This window comes from Leuresthes tenuis, unplaced genomic scaffold (genome assembly GCF_036924035.1).
Source record: "Leuresthes tenuis unplaced genomic scaffold, fLeuTen1.0.hap1 SCAF_6, whole genome shotgun sequence".
Taxonomy (NCBI): domain Eukaryota; kingdom Metazoa; phylum Chordata; class Actinopteri; order Atheriniformes; family Atherinopsidae; genus Leuresthes; species Leuresthes tenuis.
In genome coordinates this window covers 611,392-628,984 of record NW_027325360.1, presented here as the reverse complement: position 1 = coordinate 628,984, position 17,593 = coordinate 611,392, and the positions used below count along the sequence as shown (strand labels likewise).

Here is a 17,593-nt window from a genome sequence, read left to right as displayed (position 1 = left end):
TGAGAGGAAACAAAGTCCAAAAGCTGTTTTAACCCGACGGTTTTAACCTGACTGTTTTAACCCGACGGTTTAACCCGACGGTTTTAACCCGACGGTTTTAACCCGACTGTTTTAACCCGACGGTTTAACCTGACGGTTTTAACCCGACGGTTTTAATTCAACAGTTTTGACCCGACGGTTTTAATCCGACTGTTTTAATCCGACTGTTTTAATCCGACTGTTTTAACCCGACGGTCTTAACCCGACTGTTTTAACCCGACGGTTTAACCTGACGGTTTTAACCCGACGGTTTTAATTCAACAGTTTTAACCCGACGGTTTTAATCCGACGGTTTTAATCCGACTGTTTTAACCCGACTGTTTTGACCCGACGGTTTTAATTCAACAGTTTTAACCCGACGGTTTTAATTCAACAGTTTTAACCGACTGTTTTAACCGACTGTTTTGACCCGACGGTTTTAACCCGACTGTTTTAAACCGACTGTTTTAACCCGACTGTTTTAAACCGACTGTTTTAACCCGACTGTTTTGACCCGACGGTTTTAACCCGACTGTTTTAACCCGACTGTTTTAAACCGACTGTTTTAACCCGACTGTTTTAAACCGACTGTTTTAACCGACTGTTTTAAACCGACTGTTTTAACCCGACGGTTTTAACCCGACGGTTTTAACCCGACGGTTTTAACCCGACGGTTTTAACCCGACGGTTTTAACCCGACGGTTTTAACCCGACGGTTTTAACCCGACTGTTTTAACCCGACTGTTTTAAACCGACTGTTTTAACCCGACTGTTTTAAACCGACTGTTTTAACCGACTGTTTTAAACCGACTGTTTTAACCCGACGGTTTTAACCGACGGTTTTAACCCGACGGTTTTAACCCGACGGTTTTAACCCGACGGTTTTAACCCGACGGTTTTAACCCGACGGTTTTAACCGACCGTTTTAAACCGACCGTTTTAACCCGGCGGTTTTAACCCGACGGTTTAACCCGACCGTTTTAACCCGGCGGTTTAAACCCGACGGTTTTAACCGACTGTTTTAAACCGACGGTTTTAACCCGACGGTTTTAACCGACGGTTTTAACCGACTGTTTTAAACCGACTGTTTTAACCCGACGGTTTTAACCGACGGTTTTAACCGACTGTTTTAAACCGACTGTTTTAAACCGACTGTTTTAACCCGACGGTTTTAACCCGACTGTTTTAACCGACGGTTTTAACCCGACTGTTTTAAACCGACTGTTTTAACCCGACTGTTTTGACCCGACTGTTTTAACCGACGGTTTTAACCGACTGTTTTAAACCGACTGTTTTAAACCGACTGTTTTAACCCGACGGTTTTAACCCGACTGTTTTAACCGACGGTTTTAACCCGACTGTTTTAAACCGACTGTTTTAACCCGACTGTTTTAAACCGACTGTTTTAACCCGACTGTTTTAACCGACGGTTTTAACCGACTGTTTTAAACCGACTGTTTTAAACCGACTGTTTTAACCCGACGGTTTTAACCCGACTGTTTTAACCGACGGTTTTAACCCGACTGTTTTAAACCGACTGTTTTAACCCGACTGTTTTAACCGACTGTTTTAAACCGACTGTTTTAACCGACGGTTTTAACCCGACTGTTTTAACCCGACTGTTTTAACCGACTGTTTTAAACCGACTGTTTTAACTCGACTGTTTTAACTCGACTGTTTTAACTCGACTGTTTTAACCCGACTGTTTTAAACCGACTGTTTTAACCCGACTGTTTTAAACCGACTGTTTTAACCCGACTGTTTTAACCCGACGGTTTTAACCGACGGTTTTAACCCGACGGTTTTAACCCGACGGTTTTAACCCGACGGTTTTAACCCGACGGTTTTAACCGACGGTTTTAACCCGACGGTTTTAACCCGACGGTTTTAACCCGACGGTTTTAACCGACGGTTTTAACCCGACTGTTTTAAACCGACTGTTTTAAACCGACTGTTTTAAACCGACTGTTTTAACCGACTGTTTTAACCCGACTGTTTTAACCGACTGTTTTAACCCGACTGTTTTAACCGACTGTTTTAACCCGACTGTTTTAAACCGACTGTTTTAACCCGACTGTTTTAACCGACTGTTTTAAACCGACTGTTTTAACTCGACTGTTTTAACTCGACTGTTTTAACTCGACTGTTTTAAACCGACTGTTTTAACCCGACGGTTTTAACCCGACTGTTTTAACCGACTGTTTTAAACCGACTGTTTTAACCGACTGTTTTAAACCGACTGTTTTAACTCGACTGTTTTAAACCGACTGTTTTAACCCGACGGTTTTAACCCGACTGTTTTAACCCGACGGTTTTAACCGACTGTTTTAACCGACTCTTTTAAACCGACTGTTTTAACCGACTGTTTTAAACCGACTGTTTTAAACCGACTGTTTTAACCCGACTGTTTTAACCCGACTGTTTTAAACCGACTGTTTTAACCCGACTGTTTTAAACCGACTGTTTTAACCCGACTGTTTTAACCGACTGTTTTAAACCGACTGTTTTAAACCGACTGTTTTAACCCGACTGTTTTAAACCGACTGTTTTAAACCGACTGTTTTAACCCGACTGTTTTAACCGACTGTTTTAAACCGACTGTTTTAAACCGACTGTTTTAACCCGACGGTTTTAACCCGACTGTTTTAAACCGACTGTTTTAACCCGACTGTTTTAACCCGACGGTTTTAACCCGACTGTTTTAAACCGACTGTTTTAACCGACTGTTTTAACCCGACGGTTTTAACCCGACGGTTTAACCCGACGGTTTAACCCGACGGTTTAACCCGACTGTTTTTAACCGACTGTTTTAACCCGACTGTTTTAACCCGACGGTTTAACCCGACTGTTTTTAACCGACTGTTTTAACCCGACTGTTTTTAACCGACTGTTTTAACCCGACGGTTTAACCCGACTGTTTTTAACCGACTGTTTTAACCCGACGGTTTTAACCCGACGGTTTAACCCGACGGTTTTAACCCGACGGTTTAACCCGACGGTTTAACCCGACGGTTTAACTCGACAGTTTTAACCCGACGGTTTTAATTCAACAGTTTTGACCCGACGGTTTAACCCGACTGTTTTTAACCGACTGTTTTAACCCGACTGTTTTAACCCGACGGTTTAACCCGACTGTTTTTAACCGACTGTTTTAACCCGACGGTTTTAACCCGACGGTTTTAACCCGACGGTTTAACCCGACGGTTTTAACCCGACGGTTTAACCCGACGGTTTAACTCGACGGTTTTAACCCGACGGTTTAACCCGACTGTTTTAACCCGACGGTCTTGACACAAGTATATTTCTAATATGGTAACACTTTACCGGGGGCTCACACCAAAAGCGCCGTGAGCTTCTACTTCTTCTGCCGCCGGAAGACAAGCCGGAGGCGGCCAAAGGGGCGGGGCTTATATGTATAGCAACTAGCAGATAATAAGCCATCCGTACATTGGTTCCCTCTTTCACCGTGGATCGTACTCTGGGCCTTCTTAGTGTTTCTTTGTGTTTGCGCTCTGCTGTTTTCTGCTTTTTTTCCACCTTCGGAATCCAGATCGTTCCCAATTGGCTGTCATCGTGTCGTGTCACTGCTCATTTGCATAAAGTTGAGCCTTTCTCAACTTTTGAAGCTCATGAAGCTCACAACGCCGGCCGCTCATCGACGCCAGCTTACATTGAAAATGAATGGCAGGTGCTCTGTATGATGTCAGAGTTTGGGCCGCTTTGCCGGCAGTAAGTCGGATACGTTTCCGGTGAGAGTTGGACTCCGTCAGGCTGCCCTTTGTCACCGATTCTGTTCCTAACTTTTATGGGCAGAATTTCTAGGCGCAGCCAGGGCGTTGAGGGTGTCCGATTTGGCGACCTCAGAATCGGGTGTCTGCTTTTTGCAGATGATGTGGTTCTGTTAGCGTCGTCAGGCCGTGACCTTCAGCTCTCACTGGAGCGATTCGCAGCCCAGTGTGAAGCGGCTGGGATGAGAATCAGCACCTCCAAATCCGAGACTATGGTTCTCAGCTGGAAGAGGGTGGAATGCTCTCTCCAGGTCGGGAATGAGATCCTTCCCCAAGTGGAGGAGTTCAAGTATCTCGGGGTCTTGTTCACAGTGAGGGACGAATGAAGCGTGAGATTGACGGCGGATCGGTGCGGCGTCTGCAGTGTTGCTCTGCACCGACCCGTCGTTAAGAAGGAGCTGAGCCAGAAGGTGAAGCTCTCTATTTACTGGTCAGTCTACGTTCCCATCCTCAACTATTGTCATGAGTTGTGGGGAGAGACAGAAAGAACGAGATCGCGAATACATGCGGCCGAAATGGGTTCCTCCGCAGGGTGTCTGGGTCTCCCTTAGAGATAGGGTGAGAAACTCAGTCCTCCGGGAGGGGCTCGGAGTAGAACCGCTGCTCCTCCAGAGAGGAGTCAGATGAGGTGGCATCTGGTTAGGATGCCTCCTGGACGCCTCCCTGGGGAGGTGTTCTGGGCCCGTCCCACTGGGAGGAGACCCCGGGAAGACCCAGGACACACAGGAGAGACTATGTCTCTCGGCTGGCCTGGGAACGCCTCGGGGTCCCCCGGAAGAGCTGGAGGAAGTGGCCGGGGACAGGGAGGTCTGGGTTTCTCTGTTAAAGCTGCTGCCCCCGTGACCCCCGGATAAGCTGCAGATGATGGATGGATGGAATTGCTAATATAGCTGTAAACAGTTAATTAATGCTTCAAAATGTACTAAATAATGTTAATTAAGGGACCCTGTAATTTTTTATGAATTTTTAATGGAAAAAAAAAAGTATTAGCTAAAATGGCTACAGCTAGCTCGGTAGCTAGTAGATATGAGAAGGCATGCTGCTACAGTACAGTATAACCCCTAGATAACGAACCACAAAATTTGTAGCCCTGATTATACATACATAATTCATTACCGTAACACTTCATTTCATTACCGTAACAGCCTTGCATATGTTACGGTAATGAATGCAGAGCGTTATGGTAATGAATGGCAGTTCCATGTTGATAGCATTAATTAGCATAGCTAGCATGACTGGGCAGAAATATTTTCACTAACAGTTTGGCTCTATTTAAGTTACTTTTCCACAGAATATAACATAATTATCTACAAAACTATTTCAAATATACCCTGTTACGGTAATGAACAGTAGTAGTGTGCCAAAGGGTGTATATAATTACAATTTTTAACATATCTACTGGAAGAACTTGAAAGATGATCTTACCTGGTAGCCATTTTGAAACTTCTCCTCCACACAAGGCATCATGGGATAAAAAAAACTATTTATTGGAACACAAGGATTTTAATGGAGCCAAATATCAGTGTTACGGAAATGAATTGTTCATGCTCTGGACACATGTATTTTGCCCAGAAAATAATTATTCACAAATACTTGGCCCAAAGTGATAACACTGCTAGTTAAAGGGTATAACCCCAATATTTTTTTCTATTCATATGTATATTAAATTATGGGGATGTATTGTGATCATTTTGGGTTTGAGATAAAAAATAAAAGCCACGTTACGGTAATGAATTTTAAGGTTGAAATGTTGTCATAAAATATAGAGTAATCCATCAAATGCAATGACAACAGTAGTCCTACAATTAGTACATACCATAGTTTTATATATAATACAAAAGTTTGATTGTTTTAGTCGTTTAGGCTATCAAATCCTTACAGACACGTCAAAATGCAATTTCGTGAGAATCACCCGACTGGGTCACCTGGCAGCTGTCAAACAGCTGTTTGAGATAAGATTCGAATAACAAGCTCGTGTCAGCGCTTCCTGCTGAGCTCCGGTGTTAAAAACAGAAACAGACAGACAGTGTGATGCTGAAGCTGCGTTTATTCAGAAAAAGAAGCAACCAGAGTCATCATAAAGTCTCCGGGTTTAATCCCACCTCAGATAACATCACATTCAGTCAGCTGAGCATCAGGCATCCTGATCATCTGCAGCTCATCAACACTTCCAACGAGGTTCATTTAGAGAAGGAAACTTAAAATAAGTCAAAGAAAAACTGTGACATGTTGAGGATGAAATCAGGCTGCCAACAGTTTTCATGCAGATTTATGGAAACAAAGATTAAAAAACATCCTGAATTTTTAAAAAAAGAATAAACTCGTGTTTTCTTCATCCAGGTTTAGTTTCCTGTCAGCTGCTCTGCCTCCTCCAGTCTGCAGCGCCACCTGCTGCCCACACCAGCTTCAGACAGCCGACCACTTCCACATACAAGCAGGTGCAGTTACCTGGTTCTGGCTTTAAGATTCAGGATATTTTCATGCTTGGTCATTTCAGGTCAATGTTTAATTTGAATTTAGATATCTAGATAGAATTCAACATCATCTACAAAGAAATCGAGGAGAAAATGTCCTCTAAAAATAAAAAATAAAAGAGGACGGGCCCAGGATGGAGCCTTGAGGAACCTCACATGTTTCTAACCAACGTTCGATCTGTGGTGGGAGGTGCTTCAGTGTCAGAGAAACAGCTGTTTCATTCCTGAACTAGATGTCTAACCTGGACTGAAACAGATTTTCATCCAAAAACGTTTGAATTCTGAAGAACTTTAGAAATGGTTCAACCTGTTCTTTTAGACTTGTTCCAAATGAGTTTGATCAGATTGAAACTTTCCTAACAGCACATTTCAGTGGAGTGAAGATGATTTAGAATGGATGAGATTTGGTTTGTGGGGTTTTGCTGAGTTAGAAACTGGGAGGAGACCCCAGGGAAGCCTATGTCTCTCGGCTGGCCTGGGAACGCCTCGGGGGCCCCTGGAAGAGCTGGAGGAAGTGGCCGGGGACAGGGAGGCCTGTGTTTCTCTGTTAAAGCTGCTGCCCCCCGACCCCCGGATAAGATGATGGATGGATGGAAACTCTCTCAGTAGAGGTGTTGTTGGCTTGTGTTTCACAGCTGATTCAGTCTGGATGGATGCAGCTCAGGCATCAGGAGGGAAAGGTTAGCAGGAAGGAAAGCATTCAAAGCATGTTTTCTATGGATCGGATTTAGTGACCGCGCTGATCAGACCCTGAGCTCTAACCGGTGTTCAGCCGCTGGTGCTGCCCCGTCTGCTCTGGCTCGGACTCTCGACTTTGACTCTCTTTCTGCTGATGTTGCTGCTGCTGCTGCTGCTGCTGCTCTGACTTCTCTTTCTGCTGCTTCCACCCTGTCCAGCATTGTTACTGAGACAGACCTCTGAGGCCTCGCCCCGTACGGAGCAGCTGTGACACACTAACTGTGGATTTCCATAACAGCGATACACTTTGTTCAGACCCCCCATGGATTCTCCCAGATCAATAAGTGAATTTTCCAGAACTTCTCTTGTGACGGCGGGGGCGCCTGGGGGCTGACTATAAACCGTTGTAAAAACAAAGGCAGCATCAGTCCAGTCTAAGACAGAATGGTACAAAGTTCTGACGATGTTGTACCTTTGGTTCCAGTCGGTACACTTACGGCACGGGGAGAGGTAGGAGTACACGAACAGGAAGTTTCCCTGCCTGTTGCGTCTCAGTCTTGGTAATTTTGACAGAACTTGCTTCTCTGCATGTATGGGGTCTCCTGCTGTGTGCTTGGCTACAATAATGCTGTCGCTCTCGTACACGTTACCCTCTTCAAGTGTGTCTGAAAACTGCTGGTACCGGTTGTTCTGCAGGATCTGGCTGAGACTTCCTTGGTTCTGGTTCAGTGGGATGTTGGCAGCCAGACAGAACTGACCGGCAATTCTGTACCTGAGGAAATAACAGAAAGCTGTGACATGACTTCACTGACCCCGGAGACGTTTGTGGACTCCCTGCTTCTGACTTGTTTTGAGGCCCATCAGCCTGAAACTGACACCAGTTCTTGGGTTTCCTGCCCTGCACCAAACTGTTTGGCTTTATTGTTGCTTTGCGTGGCCTCTGCAACACATTCATGCATCTGGTCGTTTCAAATCAAACAAACAAGGAGCTTAGTTCTTATAACATGGTGTTTGGTCCCTGCAGGGGGAACCATAGAGGAAGAAAGATCTTTCACATCATACCAATTTATGGTAGTACGCTGTAAGGCTGCTACAGTCCAGTCCGACACTAACTCAGGTAAGTGAGTATGGTGCCAAAACTGATCCTATATTTATATAGCTGGTATAATTCACAGCTGCTTTAAAGCAGACTGAAGAAAGCTGGAGAGACAGTGGCGTTCCTCTCATTTAGAAGAGTCTCAATTAGTCTGGAAAGATAGTTTAATAACGTATAAGAAAGCACTTCGTAAAGCTAGAACTGCTTATTATTCATTATTGATAGAAGAGAATAAGAATAATCCCAGGTTTCTTTTCAGCGCTGCTGCCAGGCTGACAAAGAGTCCGAGCTCTGTTGAGCCATGTATTCCTTTAACTCTCAGCAGTGATGATTTCATGAGATTCTTTATCAATAAAATTGTTTCTATCAGAGAGAAGATTAATGGAATCCTTCCCACTATCATCACTGATGTATCATCAAGTAGAGCAGCTTTAGAAGTATCTTTAGAACCTGATTTGTATTCAGACGGCTTCTGTCCAGTTGATCTTTCTGAGCTAACAACAGCAATAGTCTCTTCTAAACCATCAACTTGTATTTTAGACCCAATCCCAACCAGACTGTTCAAGGAGGTTTTCCCCTTAATCAATACTTCCATATTGGAATCTGTCTTTGTTGATAGGATATGTTCCTCAGACTTTTAAGGTTGCTGTAATTAAACCTTTACTTAAAAAACCTACTCTTGATTCAGAAGTGTTGGCTAATTATCGACCTATATCCAATCTCCCTTTTTTGTCCAAAGTTCTTGAAAAAATAGTTGCAGCTCAACTTTGTGATCATTTACACAGAAATAATCTGTTTGAAGAGTTTCAGTCAGGATTCAGAGTGCATCATAGCACAGAAACAGCACTGGTGAAAGTTACCAATGATCTCCTCTGAGCCTCTGATAGCGGACTTGTTTCTGTGCTTGTCCTGTTGGATCTCAGTGCTGCATTTGATACGATCGATCACAGCATTCTGTTACAGAGACTTGAACATGTTATTGGGATTAAAGGAACTGCATTAGACTGGTTTAAGTCATATTTATCTGATAGATTCCAGTTTGTTCTTGTAAATGAAGAATCTTCCTCACACACCAGAGTAAGTCATGGAGTTCCTCAGGGTTCTGTGCTTGGACCGATTCTTTTTACTTTCTACATGCTTCCATTAGGTAACATTATCAGACAGCAGGGCATAAAGTTCCATTGTTATGCTGATGATACTCAGCTGTACTTATCTATGAAACCAGATGAAACCTACAGGTTGGTCAGACTACAAGCCTGTCTTAAAGACATAAAGACCTGGATGACTCAGAACTTTCTGCTTCTAAATTCAGACAAACTGAAGTTGTTCTCTTTGGACCTGAGCGCTTCAGGGAGAAATTGTCTAGTTATATAGTTACTCTAGATGGTATTTCCTTGGCTTCTAGTCCTACAGTGAGGAACCTTGGAGTTATTTCTGACCAGGATCTGTCCTTTGACTCACATATAAAACAGGTTTCTGCCTTCTTTCACCTTCGTAATATCATTAAAATCAGGACCATCCTGTCTCAGGGTGATGCAGAGAAACTGCTCCATGCATCTGTTCCTTCAGGACTGAACTACTGTAATTCCTTATTATTGTTCTGTCCCACAGATTCTCTGAAAAGCCTCCAGCTGATCCAAAACCCTGCAGCCAGAGTTCTGATGAGATCTAACAGCAGAGATAGTGTCTGTAAGTGTCATATCTGTACCAGATTGACACATATAGGCCAACATATTTTGAGACTAATACTGGCTTCTAGTTATTAGCGTCTGACTTCTGCCTGTCATTCATCTTGTAAATAATTTTACTGAATTTGCTAAAGACTGAAGCTAGCTGCTAGCTGCCCGAACACAGTGAAATCTTATCATAAAATGTCCAGTTTGACAAAAAACACAATTTGCTTGTGAATGAGAGGAATAAACACAGAATAAAGAAAATGATGATAATAATCAGAGTTCATAGACTCAAAGTGTTTGATTTGTTTGAATGAAAGTTGTGAAACTAAAATGATGAAAGAAACGGAAAAGTTTGTGCAACTTTTTACAGAAACAATCACATTAAGCTTCTGATGGGATGAAATAAAAGTATTCAGTTCTGCTTTTTAACTAAAGATAAAGAAGACAAAGATTAGAGTATTTCTCTCTGGTAAACTGTGGATTAGAAAGGTCTTTAATTATTTACTTCCTGTTTTTTCAGCCTGTCAGATTGTTTTAACCAAAACTCACCAGAAATCTGCGTGTTTCTTTTTAAAAAAAGGGAAAGCTGACACCTTATTCTGGTTCACAGATTCATGCGTCACACTTACACACTTAGACATGATTAATTCACTACCTGTCCTGTGGAGAAAGGTAAAGGAATGATAAAAAGAATTAGCTGAGCTCAACACTGAATACCTACAAGGAATGAAATCATCTCCCTCAAACTGTATTCAGAGAACGATTTGTACTCAGATGTTCAAAACAGGAAACTCAGGACAAACCTGTCAGAGGGAAACTAAGACTGTGGTGAAAATTCTAAAAGATGAGGTCTGGTTGTGTTTATTCTTATATTTTCTTTGTTATTTCGTTTAAATCTGATGACAAAAGTGTTGCCGTTTAGAATCAGTTCAAATAAGCTTCAGACAACACTTTTTTTGTCAATTTCTTCCCATTAATTGAAAATCTAGATGATTAACATCTATAAATATTTTTTTGTATTTAACTTCTTGGTTTTTACAGTTTAGAAATGAAAATGTTGATAGTGATATGTGTGAAATGATGAAGATGGCAGAGGATGACACGAGGTAAAAATCCCTCTGCTGCTCTGCAAAAGGACTTTATTTCAGGTGAAGTTCTGCATTAAGGACAGAACCTCTCAGGTGAGATAACTGATCAGCTGCAGGTGGACAGATGACCTTTCCACTTAAAACAAGTTCAAACCTGCATGTGAGAAGAGTCTTTGAGATGAAACGCAGTCACAACTCACTCTGTCCTGACGGCTTTAACAACTTGAGTCAGCCAGTTCACGTTGACCGCAGACAGCCGGCGTCCAGACAGCAGGACCAGCAGCGTCATCCAGGGCAGGAGACGCATCTGCAGGAGCCCAACACATCGTTCTGAAGCCTCAACTGAGCAGAAAACAACCGCCTGATGACTCAAGATGACTGAAAGTTTCTCACCTTCACTGCTGTTTCCAAAGCTGGAGACCAAACAACACGAAAACAAGTTCAAGAGAAGAGATTCGGGTGGCGGGAGCTCTCGGGTCCTCAGATGGATGATGTGGAGGTGTGGATACTTCAGCAGATCAGGAGGTTTTTATTGAGGAGAGAGACGTGGGGGGGGGGGGGGGGGGGGGGGGGGCAGTCCTCATTGCAACTATGAAGCTTAAAAATGAGGAAGAAGGAAAAGAGAACAAAGATCTCATCTGATTTCATAACTGTCAGCAGAAACCCGAAATTATTTCACAACCTGAATCCATAAACTCAGCAAAACACACGAGAAAAACAGTCAACAGGACCATAATAACAGTTATTCAGTTAGTGACTCTAACCAGTAAGTTATTCAGTTAGTGACCCTGAGCAGTTAGTTATTCAGTTAGTGACTCTAACCAGTTAGTTATTCAGTTAGTGACTCTAACCAATAAGTTATTCAGTTAGTGACTCTAACCAGTTAGTTATTCAGTTAGTGACCCTAACCAGTAAGTTATTCAGTTAGTGACTCTAACCAGTTAGTTATTCAGTTAGTGACTCTAACCAGTAAGTTATTCAGTTAGTGACTCTAACCAGTAAGTTATTCAGTTAGTGACCCTGAGCAGTTAGTTATTCAGTTAGTGACTCTAACCAGTTAGTTATTCAGTTAGTGACTCTAACCAATAAGTTATTCAGTTAGTGACTCTAACCAGTTAGTTATTCAGTTAGTGACTCTAACCAGTAAGTTATTCAGTTAGTGACCCTAACCAGTAAGTTATTCAGTTAGTGACTCTAACCAGTTAGTTATTCAGTTAGTGACTCTAACCAGTTAGTTATTCAGTTAGTGACTCTAACCAATAAGTTATTCAGTTAGTGACTCTAACCAGTAAGTTATTCAGTTAGTGACTCTAACCAGTAAGTTATTCAGTTAGTGACCCTAACCAGTAAGTTATTCAGTTAGTGACTCTAACCAGTTAGTTATTCAGTTAGTGACCCTGAGCAGTTAGTTATTCAGTTAGTGACTCTAACCAGTTAGTTATTCAGTTAGTGACTCTAACCAGTTAGTTATTCAGTTAGTGACCCTAACCAGTAACTTATTCAGTTAGTGACTCTAACCAGTAAGTTATTCAGTTAGTGACTCTAACCAGTTAGTTATTTAGTTAGTGACTCTAACCAGTAAGTTATTCAGTTAGTGACTCTAACCAGTTAGTTATTCAGTTAGTGACCCTAACCAGTTAGTTATTCAGTTAGTGACTCTAACCAGTTAGTTATTCAGTTAGTGACCCTAACCAGTTAGTTATTCAGTTAGTGACCCTAACCAGTAAGTTATTCAGTTACTGACCCTGAGCAGTTAGTTATTCAGTTAGTGACCCTAACCAGTTAGTTATTCAGTTAGTGACCCTGACCAGTAAGTTATTCAGTTAGTGACTCTAACCAGAAAGTTATTCAGTTAGTGACTCTAATCAGTTAGTTATTCAGTTAGTGACCCTGACCAGTAAGTTATTCAGTTAGTGACCCTAACCAGTTAGTTATTCAGTTAGTGACTCTAACCAGTAAGTTATTCAGTTAGTGACCCTAACCAGTTAGTTATTCAGTTAGTGACCCTGAGCAGTTAGTTATTCAGTTAGTGACTCTAACCAGTAAGTTATTCAGTTAGTGACCCTGACCAGTAAGTTATTCAGTTAGTGACCCTAACCAGTTAGTTATTCAGTTAGTGACTCTAACCAGTTAGTTATTCAGTTAGTGACCTTGACCAGTAAGTTATTCAGTTAGTGACCCTAACCAGTTAGTTATTCAGTTAGTGACCCTGACCAGTAAGTTATTCAGTTAGTGACCCTAACCAGTTAGTTATTCAGTTAGTGACTCTAACCAGTAAGTTATTCAGTTAGTGACTCTAACCAGTTAGTTATTCAGTTAGTGACCTTGACCAGTAAGTTATTCAGTTAGTGACCCTAACCAGTTAGTTATTCAGTTAGTGACCCTGACCAGTAAGTTATTCAGTTAGTGACCCTAACCAGTTAGTTATTCAGTTAGTGACTCTAACCAGTTAGTTATTCAGTTAGTGAGCCTAACCAGTAAGTTATTCAGTTAGTGACTTTAACCAGTTAGTTATTCAGTTAGTGACCCTGACCAGTAAGTTATTCAGTTAGTGACCCTAACCAGTTAGTTATTCAGTTAGTGACCCTGACCAGTAAGTTATTCAGTTAGTGACCCTAACCAGTTAGTTATTCAGTTAGTGACCCTGAGCAGTTAGTTATTCAGTTAGTGACTCTAACCAGTAAGTTATTCAGTTAGTGACTCTAACCAGTTAGTTATTCAGTTAGTGACCCTGACCAGTAAGTTATTCAGTTAGTGACCCTAACCAGTTAGTTATTCAGTTAGTGACCCTGAGCAGTTAGTTATTCAGTTAGTGACTCTAACCAGTAAGTTATTCAGTTAGTGACTCTAACCAGTTAGTTATTCAGTTAGTGACCCTGACCAGTGAGTTATTCAGTTAGTGACCCTAACCAGTTAGTTATTCAGTTAGTGACCCTGACCAGTAAGTTATTCAGTTAGTGACTCTAACCAGTTAGTTATTCAGTTAGTGACTCTAACCAGTTAGTTATTCAGTTAGTGACTCTAACCAGTTAGTTATTCAGTTAGTGACCCTGACCAGTAAGTTATTCAGTTAGTGACCCTGACCAGTTAGTTATTCAGTTAGTGACCCTGACCAGTAAGTTATTCAGTTAGTGACTCTAACCAGTAAGTTATTCAGTTAGTGACTCTAACCAGTTAGTTATTCAGTTAGTTACCCTGACCAGTAAGTTATTCAGTTAGTGACCCTAACCAGTTAGTTATTCAGTTAGTGACTCTAACCAGTAAGTTATTCAGTTAGTGACTCTAACCAGTTAGTTATTCAGTTAGTGACCCTGACCAGTAAGTTATTCAGTTAGTGACCCTAACCAGTTAGTTATTCAGTTAGTGACCCTGACCAGTAAGTTATTCAGTTAGTGACCCTAACCAGTTAGTTATTCAGTTAGTGACTCTAACCAGTAAGTTATTCAGTTAGTGACTCTAACCAGTTAGTTATTCAGTTAGTGACCTTGACCAGTAAGTTATTCAGTTAGTGACCCTAACCAGTTAGTTATTCAGTTAGTGACCCTGACCAGTAAGTTATTCAGTTAGTGACCCTAACCAGTTAGTTATTCAGTTAGTGACTCTAACCAGTTAGTTATTCAGTTAGTGAGCCTAACCAGTAAGTTATTCAGTTAGTGACTCTAACCAGTTAGTTATTCAGTTAGTGACCCTGACCAGTAAGTTATTCAGTTAGTGACCCTAACCAGTTAGTTATTCAGTTAGTGACCCTGACCAGTAAGTTATTCAGTTAGTGACCCTAACCAGTTAGTTATTCAGTTAGTGACCCTGAGCAGTTAGTTATTCAGTTAGTGACTCTAACCAGTAAGTTATTCAGTTAGTGACTCTAACCAGTTAGTTATTCAGTTAGTGACCCTGAGCAGTTAGTTATTCAGTTAGTGACTCTAACCAGTAAGTTATTCAGTTAGTGACTCTAACCAGTTAGTTATTCAGTTAGTGACCCTGACCAGTAAGTTATTCAGTTAGTGACCCTAACCAGTTAGTTATTCAGTTAGTGACCCTGAGCAGTTAGTTATTCAGTTAGTGACTCTAACCAGTAAGTTATTCAGTTAGTGACCCTAACCAGTAAGTTATTCAGTTAGTGACTCTAACCAGTTAGTTATTCAGTTAGTGACTCTAACCAGTAAGTTATTCAGTTAGTGACCCTAACCAGTAAGTTATTCAGTTAGTGACTCTAACCAGTGAGTTATTCAGTTAGTGACCCTAACCAGTAAGTTATTCAGTTCGTGACCTAAACCCAGCTGGGCACCACAAAAATACTATGAAATAATAAAGTGGCTCTTTTTAGAACTGTGAATTAGATCAGACTGAACCAGAGGTTCAACAACCAGGCTTCAACAGAACGTTGGTGATAGTTAGTTTCTGTATTTTGGATGAGGACACGTTGTCATGCTGCTGAGGAGAGTTACGTTGTGTTTCCGTACATTACCTGTCATCCACACCTGGACACCTGCTGTGTGATTTAATGCAGTAACACAGACAGAATGAAGCTGTTCCTCCAGTCGGACCTAAATAAAACCCCAGCTCTATATATAGCTATGTTGATCCCAGAGGGAAACAGTTTAGCAGCTAGCTGTAATTTAGCAGTTAGCTGTAAGTTAGCAGCTAGCTGTAATTTAGCAGTTAGCTGTAAGTTAGCAGTTAGCTGTAAGTTAGCAGCTAGCTGTAATTTAGCAGTTAGCTGTAAGTTAGCAGTTAGCTGTAATTTAGCAGTTAGCTGTAAGTTAGCAGCTAGCTGTAATTTAGCAGTTAGCTGTAAGTTAGCAGTTAGCTGTAAGTTAGCAGCTAGCTGTAATTTAGCAGTTAGCTGTAAGTTAGCAGTTAGCTGTAATTTAGCAGTTAGCTGTAAGTTAGCAGTTAGCTGTAAGTTAGCAGCACATGCTAGCAAACAATGCTTTCTCATCAACAGTGAGGGACCAAGCCGGAGATGTGCACAGCGTAACTCGTAGTGATGCATGTGAACCGTTAATTACTGCCTTTAAACATTTTGAACAGTTGTACCTGGAGACCTCCATCTTTATCAGAAACATGCCGATAATGTAACGTTTGTTAAATCACAAATAAAACAAAAAAAATCCCAAAGTAAAACAGAAAAATCACAAAATAAAACAAAAAAATCACAAAATAAAACAGAAAAATCACAAAATGAAACAGAAAAATCACAAAATAAAACAAATAAAATCACAAAATAAAACAGAAAAATCACAAAATGAAACAGAAAAATCACAAATAAAACAAAAAAATCACAAAATAAAACAGAAAAATCACAAATAAAACAAAAAAATCACAAAATGAAACAGAAAAATCACAAATAAAACAAAAAATCAAAAAATAAAACAGAAAAATCACAAAATGAAACAGAAAAATCACAAAATGAAACAGAAAAATCACAAATAAAACAAAAAAATCACAAATAAGCAAAAAAACACAAAGTAAAACAGAAAAATCACAAAATAAAACAAATAAAATCACAAAATAAAACAGAAAAATCACAAAATGAAACAGAAAAATCACAAATAAAACAAAAAAAATCACAAATAAAACAAAAAAATCACAAAATAAAACAGAAAAATCACAAATAAAACAAAAAAATCACAAAATGAAACAGAACAATCACAAATAAAACAAAAAAATCACAAAATAAAACAGAAAAATCACAAAATGAAACAGAAAAATCACAAAATGAAACAGAAAAATCACAAATAAAACAAAAAATCACAAAATAAAACAGAAAAATCACAAATAAAACAAAAAATCACAAAATAAAACAGAAAAATCACAAATAAAACAAAAAAATCACAAAATAAAACAGAAAAATCACAAAATGAAACAGAAAAATCACAAAATGAAACAGAAAAATCACAAATAAAACAAAAAATCACAAAATAAAACAGAAAAATCACAAATAAAACAAAAAATCACAAAATAAAACAGAAAAATCACAAATGAAACAGAAAAATAAAAACACCGACAGGTTCAGTGGTGTCCTCCACATTTAGGCCTTTGTACGTAGAAACATGTGCCCAATACCAGAACACTTCATCAGAATCTACACCTGGTCAGCAGGTCAGCTGAGAAACCTTCTGGTGACCCTAAAGTTTGTTTCCTGCCCTCTGCTTCGGACTGAAAGGAGGATCCAGCTGATCCTGGTGGCCATGTTGGGCTGAATAATCTCAGTTTGGAACATGCAGAAAATAAAGCTGAAAACTGGAAAGGTTCAATCTTTGAGGCTCTGAAGGATGGAGGTTCAGATCATCCGACTGTTCTGAGGAAATCATCACTAAGTGGGAGCTTCTGGTTTCATGACCTGGACCCTGGTTCTGGGTCCATTGCTGGCTCGGTGCCAGCAGAACTGAGTTCTGCTCTCCCTGCCTACAGTGGGACTGGGGGGGGCTGAAGCCATGCTTCATGTGTTCACTTCACTTCTTTGCTGCTGTTGAGATGTTGCCATCACCATGTGCTGAACGAATGTTGAGTGACTGTTTCCATCCCCCCCGCCGCCCTGATGGATCGCTGCTGGGGGCCGTCACCACGGCAACCCGCAGACTGAGACAGGAAGTGCACCGTGTGAACACTGAGGTGAAAGCAGGCTCCCTTAGCTGGAGGTAAAACACCTGCGAACCCTACAGTACAAACCTTTTCCCATCATTCCCACAACAGGCCAAAGCTCGGCCTGAACAGCACACTGGACCTGGGTCTGGGCCAGCTGTGAGGAACATCTGGAGCCAGCTGCGAGGAA

General features: G+C 40.9%; 1 protein-coding gene across 1 annotated transcript; it reads right to left on the bottom strand.

Annotated features, from left to right (window-relative positions):
- Positions 1-5,910: 5,910 nt before the first annotated feature.
- Positions 5,911-11,341, bottom strand: LOC140309299 (uncharacterized). Its single transcript, XM_072387121.1, has 3 exons — positions 11,212-11,341; positions 11,019-11,125; positions 5,911-7,730 (listed from the first exon to the last, which is right to left on the bottom strand). The coding sequence occupies exons 2-3, from the start codon at positions 11,123-11,125 to the stop codon at positions 7,049-7,051; spliced, it is 789 nt and encodes a 262-aa protein (XP_072243222.1). The 5' UTR covers positions 11,212-11,341; the 3' UTR covers positions 5,911-7,048.
- Between the last annotated feature and the right edge of the window lie 6,252 nt (positions 11,342-17,593).

Bases quoted from the DNA above. Each gene is read 5' to 3' on its own strand.
- LOC140309299 (XM_072387121.1), bottom strand. From the start codon at position 11,125: ATGCGTCTCCTGCCCTGGATGACGCTGCTGGTCCTGCTGTCTGGACGC. The intron at 7,731-11,018 runs GTGAGTTGTGAC...TTATTTCCTCAG, and splicing joins GTTAAAGCCGTCAGGACAGA to GTACAGAATTGCCGGTCAGT.